Source organism: Babylonia areolata, chromosome 35 (genome assembly GCF_041734735.1).
Source record: "Babylonia areolata isolate BAREFJ2019XMU chromosome 35, ASM4173473v1, whole genome shotgun sequence".
Classification (NCBI taxonomy): domain Eukaryota; kingdom Metazoa; phylum Mollusca; class Gastropoda; order Neogastropoda; family Buccinidae; genus Babylonia; species Babylonia areolata.
The window spans coordinates 23,340,579-23,348,767 of NC_134910.1; the positions used below are offsets into that span (position 1 = coordinate 23,340,579).

Below are 8,189 nucleotides of genomic sequence, written 5' to 3' on the forward strand. Positions count from 1 at the left end.
TCATAACACGTTGTTGAGAGAGAGAGAGAGAGAGAGAGCGCCAGCCTCCGGTCCGGGCAGCCGGCCCGGAGCGGGGTGAGGGAGGGAGGGAGGTCTTGAGCTCGACTCCGCTCCGCGCGCGCGCGGGGCCAGTCTGCATCACAAAAAAGTTGCTTTCAACAAGTACCTAACAGTCTGTTTTGTCTGTCATTTTCATATCATTTTCATATCATTTTCATAATTCCGCTTCACAAGCTGAATCCACACAAAAAAAAAAAAAAAACTGAGAGAGTTAAGAAAAAGTTTCCGGAAAATGGGGTACCCCCCCCCCCCTCTCGCATGCATGCACACACAAACAACGTTAACTGTTGTTGTTGTTACAAAAGTTTTTTTCCACGAGCATGCAACAGTCCCCGTTTTGGTCAGTTCATAATTCATTTCATAATCGTTGTTGATCAACAAGGCAGAGTATCGTGTGTGTGTGTGAGAGAGAGAGAGAGAGCTGAGGCCTTGCCGTCCAAGGGCAGAGCAGAGGGAGAAAAATTCACCGAGCGCTCTAGCTCTCCGCTCAACCCCGGCTCCGCTCGTGGGCCCGGCCCCGCTGGTGTGTGTGCGGTGTGTGTGTGTGATGTTCTGTTCTTTTTGTTGTTGTTTTTTAAGTGCTGAGTGATTTTTATTTGTGAACAGATTTCATTTGTTTTTGAAACAGTGGAAGTGAAGTAGGCCTGCGTTCACTCACATCCAATATCGGGCATCTGCGTTTTGAGGACATTTGTTTGTATCGCTGATATATGCTACCAGTGTTTGTAGTTTGTGTTGAAGAGAGACAACGTGTGCCAATGGAGGAAAACAGACAGACAGACGGTGCGGAGGAGGACAGACAGACAGACGGTGCTGCTTCAAAACCTACAAAAAGGTTTGAATAGTTGTTGGTCGGTTTTAATAATGTTATGTATAATGATTTTGATGTCACACATAAGTGATATGCAGCTCCGTGTTGTCAAGTTTGTCTTGAAAGTTATCGTGTACGTGCGTGATTCGTTCGTCCACAAAATACCAAAAAAACACAGATCATACAATTTATAGTTTTGCAAATGGTTGCCCTCTGCTTTATGCTTTCCACTTTTTTTTTCCTCCGCATCCCTTTTCTCAACATAAAAAAAAGAAGCACATTACAATATAGACATGAATATAGACATGAATATTTCTTACACGCACATCTTACAAAACATTTTTACAGGCACACCAGAATTTAAATTAAAAAAAAAGTCAAAACCATAACAAAAAAGTCTTTGTTGTTCCTCAGTGAAGGGCGAGAGAAGGCAGATGGTTGATTCTTTTGTAGATTCGGGCAGGAAAGTGGAAGGGAGATGGCTCAGCTTTTACGAATCAGTTCTTCTTCAATGATATTTATGTTTGCCTTTAAAAGGCCCATAAATGCAGCATGATGTCTGCGTCGTGTGCTTTTTTTTTGTTTCATGTTTGTTTTTGCAAATTCAAAAGCAGTGTTCAGGTTGACACTCCCTTGCGTTTCGAGGGAAAACCTAATGTACTGGAAAAGTCTTTCTGAGTATTCACCGTTCTTTGGTTTGATTTCCATGATTTCCATCTGAAAACAGAAGCAAACAAAAAAAAAATTAAGTCAAGTCACTTAACTCTCTTTATTCTCTTTTCTCCAGCTTTAACATGCTATTTGCACACACTACATTTGATAGCCCTTTTCTCTATTGTAACTCTATTGTAACAGTAGCTGCAATATGCTGTTTGCACACACTACATTTCTTAGCCCTAATGCCGCAAGAATAACACGCGTACATGTGACCGCAAGGGAGAAACAAGAGTTCCTGTCCGGCATTTTTGCAGATCCTGCACTTGAACATCTTCTCGACATTTTTGTTTTTTGACCGGACTACTGTGGCGGCGAGGGCTTCGTTGGCGGTCATGGTGACGGCCTCGTTGATTGTGGTAGCGGTGGTCTTGTTAGTCGTGGCAGTGGCAACGGTCTCGTTGGTTGTGGCAGCGGTGGTCTCGTTAGTCGTGGCAGTGGCAACGGTCTCGTTGGTTGTGGCAGCGGCGACGGTCTCGTTGGTTGTGGCAGCGGCGACGGTCTCGTTGGCTGTGGCGGCGACGACCTCGTTGGTATTTGCTGTAGAAGAAAAAAATTAAGTAAAAAAAAAATAACAAAAAGCTTAAAATTTAATTATTTAAAAAAAACAACAACTGACCTTCTCCGTTGTTGTTGGAACTCCCACCGCCGGACGTAGTGTTATTTCCACCTGCGTCGCTGGACCCACTGCAAGTGCCGGTTGAGCCACCGTTCGCAGTGGTGTTGTTGGGGCCCCCGCCGCTCCTGTTCAATGTGGAGTCGACTTCTGTGCGACCGAACGCCGGGTCGTTTCTCGTCCAGATGTTCTGGACGAACGTATCCCCTTTTACACGTCTCAGGTATTCGCACTCGCCCCTCCATGTCGCGTGCGCCTCCCAAACGTCGTCTTCGGGTTCCCACCGTTTCAAGCCAAGTCCGCAGTAAAAGCACCTCACACAGTCTTCGTAACCTGTTATTAAACCAGAAACAAAAGCATATCTGAACAAACCTATTAAGTATAAACAAAGACAAAGCCAAAAAAAAATGACTTGTCTTACCTGCGTAGTACATCCCGGAATTCACAATTTCCATCAACGGTGGACACCTCATTTCGTCCCACGGTATGTTTCTGAAAGTTCGCACTCTTGTCTCTTTTTGCGAATACATGGGATAGACCGCCAACTGCAAGTCTAATCCTCGAACGGGAAACATGGGTCTGGTGGGTCTAGTAGAATCTGCGGATGAAGATCCCTGTGAAACATTGGGTCTGGAAGGTACAGTGTTGTTGATGTTCACTGATATAGATTTTTGTGGTACACTGATGCTCAGTGATGAAATTCCCTGTAAATCGGCTGAAGTGAAGGAAAAAGAAGCAGAAGCAGAAGTGGAAGCAGGAGGAGGACCAGAGACTGGATGGTATGCTTCAGCATCACATTGCAAATCATTTTTAGATTCTTGTTGTGATTCCTGTTGCTGTCCCGGTCGGAGAGTCGGCGTGCTGTCGGAAGAAGACCACACCTCTAACACGTGCTGACACTCGGGCGATATGCGTTTGTGCACTTCCAGCGGTTTGTCTCCTTTTTTCCAGTCCGAATAGACTATGGAGCAGCTATAACATTTCACGCTGCCCTTGTCATCGATAGAGTAGAATCCCGCATCTGCCAGCTTGATCCGAGACACGTCCAACTCTGCCGGAAAGTTCCCCAAGCTCGCAAGTCGCATGGATTTGTATTCAAAGTTTTTTAAGTCTGGAAGATACGAACTACCCATTTTTTTTAAAGAGTAAATGAAGAACAAGAAAATGACAAACAATACAAAATCCAATAAAAAAAAAAAACAACTAGACCTTTTTTTTTCCCCTCTCTCTCTTTCACAAAGGTAATGGCTGGGAGTGTTTGTCAGTTTTAATATCTCTAGAGTGTCTGGTAATGCGGTTATAAGCAGACTACTTAAATACCTTTTTTGCAAGGGAAAAATCTTCTTACAGGGACATGAAAAAAAAATAAAAATAAAAACAACGTATATTGGACCGTTTTATCCCCCTCTCCCCCCCTCCCCCACCCCCCAATCCGGTTAACTCACTCAATATGGCCAGTCCTCTCTTCTCCCCTACACAGACCCCTCGGATGTCCGGTGGGTGTCTGAATGACCCAACCTTTAGCTTCCGTCGGTATTATTTGTCCACATTCACGTCTTCAGTATAAGAGCCTTCCGCTTTATATATTACACTCAAGTATGAACAGATACTAACATTTGACAATCTACTATTTTTGGATTAATTATAAACAGTATATTTTTGTGTGTGTGCAGATATCCCTGCAAAATATGTGACAAGATCGTCACCAACAGAGCACGGCACATGGTTGCCGTGCACAAAGTAGACATAATAAAAGCGAGAGGAATGCGTTATGATGATTTACAAACAAAACGAAAGGTAAATAGCTACCTTTTTTCTTTCATTTTTTTATATGTTATATATCTCTGTATATATATACACACATTTTTTATTATAATTTATTTTAATATATATTATTTGTTTTATTGTTTTAAACTAATTTTTGTTGTTGTTGTTGACAGAAGGTGCAATGTCCTCTATGTCAGAGGATGATAATCAACCTCGGAAGGCATTTGGAAAATGTGGAAAAAGTTGCCCGAGATTCCGAGCAATGGGAACAACTGATGAAACGTACAAGTAAGAAATATTTTATATAAAAAACAACAACATATGAACATATTCCTTTTTTAGTAAGAATGTTATTTTTATTTGATAAAAATGTTAGAATAATAAAAAAATTTAAAAAAAAGACTTTCAGATGTTTCTTGATGTTATTAATTTTTTTTATTCACGACTAGCTACGGCTAACACACATGTTTATATGATTACAGAACGAAACGGACCAGAGCAAGAAATTAGTTGTATCCCTGCTCAACATCCTCAAAGTAAGTCGTAGCTCATTTATTATTGTAGAAATAGTCTCTTAAAAAAACACCCAATCACAGACTCTCATTCCCATTCCTTGTCTCTGGTCTTTTTTTTTTCGTAACTCTCTCACTTACTGTTTAACTCACTCAGTACGGCCAGTCCTCTCTTCTACTCTACACAGACCCCTCGGATGTCCAGTGGGTGTCTGAATGACCCAGCCTTTAGCTTCCGTCGTCAGAATTGTGGTATTCTTTGTCAACATTCACCTCTTCAGTATAAGAGCCTTCCGCTTGCAATATTTTGATGATGGTAACTGGGATGAAACGCTGTTAACGTCGTCTCTTTCGCCGTTCGTATGGAGGGAGTTAAAGTGATGTTTGTATAAAAGAGTTTTTGTAAGCTTATAACACACACACACACACACACACACACACACACACACACACACACACACAAAATTTAAAGACTCTTTTGTGTATTAAACATGTGGGTTTTTTTGTTACAGGACAAGTTTTAGAGGATTTTATTAAATTTCGACGAACATTTCAAGAAAGATCTTTGAACACAATAAAAAAAGAAATGACTTCCATCATGAGTTGTCTGCTGGCATTAAACAGGTCTGCAAATCTGGAGGTGATTTTTAAGGTAAGATTAGTTTTTACTAAAAAAAAAAAAATTTTTTTTAGGGGGAGGGGTTATTTTTTTTAACATGTACATAACCCATATGATTTTATTGTTTATAAAAAAAACTTATGTCTATGTGTTTTTTTTATGTTTAGATTCCTGACGACGACGACAGTCGTGCATCCGCAATTTTTATGACGATGATATTGATTCCCATGAAAACGATTCTCCAAAAAGAAGGCAACAGAGTTGCATCAAGCCAATACAACAAACTATTGGCTTTCAGTGTAAGGATATTTTTTTTTACAAATTATTTGTGGTTTTTTTTTATTTGTGATTTTTTAAATGTTTAATTGATGTTGGTGGAGGAAGGGGGTGGGGGGGAATTATTTTTTTAAGTAAGTTAAGTGTGTTAATACATAAAAAAAACACCAAAATAATGTAAATTCTTTTTATTTTTTAACGTTGTCTGAAAATCGTGTGTGCAGACTTTCTTAAAGTGGCTGTCGGAGGCAAAACATTTTTTTTTACAAAAAAATAACTTGGCCTCCGAAGTGCAGAATTTGCACACACATGTCAAGGCCGCAATGGTCCAATTCCGAGCATCAAAAAAAATGCGTGCTATTGCGATAAACACGGAGACGAGACGTAAGTACCCTACTACTCTACTTACATACATTTGTAATTTATAACTCATAAAATGTTTTTAATTTAAAGAAAAAAAAGAGACACACATATACAGAGGAATTTCAGTGTTTTCTTTATCTAAACACGTTTTTTTAATGTTAAATACAGGTCACTGTTATTTAAGATAGTTTATAAAACAACAAGTATACATAGTTTGTGCTGTACCAAAAAAAAAAAAAATTCAAACCCCCATTACAGTACAAAGTTTATAAAAAAAAAACCGTAAGAATTATTTTTGAAAATGTGAGTTAGAGGAAAGAGGTATAATTAATGTTTTTTAGAAAATATATTGTCATTAATTTGTGAATATTTTTTCTGTTTGATTATAGCAATGGACATACAAAATGATTTTGAAACAAAAAATCTTATGACATCCCTGGCCTGTGAGGACACATGGTCTGACAAGACTAAGGCCAGGGATGTCCTTATGACGCTGCTCGCGGTCGGAAGCATCTCACGGCTGGGAGCCATCCGCAATATGACCGTCGAGCAGCTTCATAACGCCAAAACTGTGGAAGAGGATGAAAACCTTTACCGCATTGATGTAAGTCTATTTGCTGAATATTTATTAATTAAAAAAAAAGAAATGTTTTTGTTATTGTTGGGTTTTTTTTTGTTGCATATGAACCTATGTGTTTGCAGTTATTTTTATGGCTTGATTTTTCAATGAAATTAAAACGTTTTGCTTTCTTTTTATTTAGGTCACCACTCATAAAACTATGAAGATTTATGGAGCGGCTGGAATATATTTATCTAAAGACCTGAAACCACACCTGCAGCGGTAAATATTGGGAGAGTTCTTTTTAACATTTTTTTTTCTGTTTTTGCATTTATAAAACTTTATTTATTGTTTATAGGCATGCAGAAAGTGTCAGAAAGAGAGATAAAAAAAAAGAGAAAAAACATACACGCACACGTACACGCACAACATAGAGACAGCAGTCAGAAACGTTTGTTTTTTTTTACATTTTCTGTAGTTTATTGCTTTGCTTTTTGACAACAGTTTGTTTTACTCCAGCTCGAAGTTCTCGGAAGGGGAAGTAACTCAATACAATCCCTCTACATTTGTTTGATTTTTATACTTTTGTAATTCCCCCCCCTCCCCCCCCCCCGCCCCCCCCCACCCCCTTCTTTTCCCAAATTTCATATTTCTTTTAGATACTAAATATTTTTTTTTGTTTCTGTTTTTTTTTTATCTTTGTTCAAGATACTTGGATGAGCGACCCGCAGAATCACCATGGGTTTTCTGCACATCAACAGGGAAACAAATCAGTTCTAGCCATGCAGCCTATGTGTTCAGAAAAATGACGCATACAACAGCAACACAAATGCGAAAAAGTGTAGCTGTTGCAGTAAGTAGTTATCCTCCTACGCATATATCTTTTTCTTTTTTTTTTTGCATAATTTTTATAAAGCTGTACTAACACACACAAAGTTGCATGTTAAGACCAAAATATAAAAAAAAATTTCAACATGGTTATCGTACTATTTTTTATTTTAATTTTGTATCATTTTTTTTTCTATTTTTGTATAGAGTGATTTGTTTTTACTATTTAAATCTATCTCATAGATTGTTGTTGTTGTTTTTTTTACCTTTTGTTATTGTTGTATGTTTGGTTACCTAAACTGGCTAAATGCTTTTGTTTTTTCTCCTCAGCATCGGGAGTCGCCGGCGGAGGTGCAGAACGCAATTTCAGAGGCCATGCTCCACAGCCTCATTGTACACAAAGAATCCTATGCTGGCAAAACACACCACAGCACGGTGTACAAGGGTCTGAGAGCTGTTGGAGCAGGTATGACCAAAAACAAAACAAAAAAAATAGATTTTTTTTTTTACAATTATAAACAGCTTTACTAGTTTGTTTGTTTAGGTTTCTTTTTTTTTTAAGTTTAAAAAGTGAAATTATTTAGTAGTGTGACCTACACATCATTTAAATAAAAATCTAATTAATATACACATACATACACAAAAACAGTGTTTTAATCCAGGTTCTTGTTGTTGTTGGGTTTTTTTTTGTCAGTGCAAACTCTGCAGGTCGTCGAAGAGGAGCCCGGGCCGTCGGGATTAAACCAGTCCTCAATGGACGACCAGCCCGGGCCGTCAGTAAACCAGTCCTCAATGGACGACCAGCCCGGGCCCTCGCAGACGCCTGTCTCACCTCCGCCGGCATCCGCTCGAAAACAGTCACCCGCTCCGGTGTCGAGTAAGTTTTTCCCTTCCAAAAAAAAAAGATTATTTTTTTCTCTATTAGTCCCTATATACCATGCTTATTTAATGAGTAATCTTTTTTTTTCTTCTCCTTTTCTTTTTTTTTTTTTTGGAACCGATGTGTTGACACCAAAACTCTGTCAGTTGCTAATAATGACTGGTCAAAGGGACAAAACTCTTCA

At 38.9% G+C, this 8,189-nt stretch overlaps 2 protein-coding genes across 6 annotated transcripts in view; one reads left to right on the forward strand and one right to left on the reverse strand.

The window, feature by feature from the left end:
- Positions 1–558: 558 nt before the first annotated feature.
- The window catches only part of LOC143278067 (uncharacterized), an 8,475-nt gene continuing 844 nt past the window's right edge, over positions 559–8,189 (forward strand). For 3 of the 5 annotated variants that reach the window (XM_076583090.1, XM_076583094.1, XM_076583091.1), the window contains exons 1-12: positions 559–895; positions 3,875–3,998; positions 4,142–4,256; positions 4,451–4,504; positions 4,993–5,132; positions 5,267–5,398; positions 5,600–5,759; positions 6,128–6,342; positions 6,500–6,579; positions 7,006–7,150; positions 7,456–7,591; positions 7,820–8,002. In XM_076583090.1, coding sequence (XP_076439205.1) covers positions 771–895; positions 3,875–3,998; positions 4,142–4,256; positions 4,451–4,504; positions 4,993–5,132; positions 5,267–5,398; positions 5,600–5,759; positions 6,128–6,342; positions 6,500–6,579; positions 7,006–7,150; positions 7,456–7,591; positions 7,820–8,002 — 1,609 coding nt within the window. In that variant the 5' untranslated portion in view covers positions 559–770. The remainder of the gene's footprint in view (positions 896–3,874; positions 3,999–4,141; positions 4,257–4,450; positions 4,505–4,992; positions 5,133–5,266; positions 5,399–5,599; positions 5,760–6,127; positions 6,343–6,499; positions 6,580–7,005; positions 7,151–7,455; positions 7,592–7,819; positions 8,003–8,189) is intronic. The other 2 variants (XM_076583092.1, XM_076583093.1) reach the window with 1 other exon arrangement.
- Positions 906–3,310, reverse strand: LOC143278068 (baculoviral IAP repeat-containing protein 3-like). Its single transcript, XM_076583095.1, has 4 exons — positions 2,623–3,310; positions 2,205–2,534; positions 1,795–2,125; positions 906–1,588 (listed from the first exon to the last, which is right to left on the reverse strand). Exons 1-4 carry the CDS (start codon positions 3,284–3,286, stop codon positions 1,489–1,491), a joined length of 1,425 nt encoding a protein of 474 aa, XP_076439210.1. The 5' UTR covers positions 3,287–3,310; the 3' UTR covers positions 906–1,488.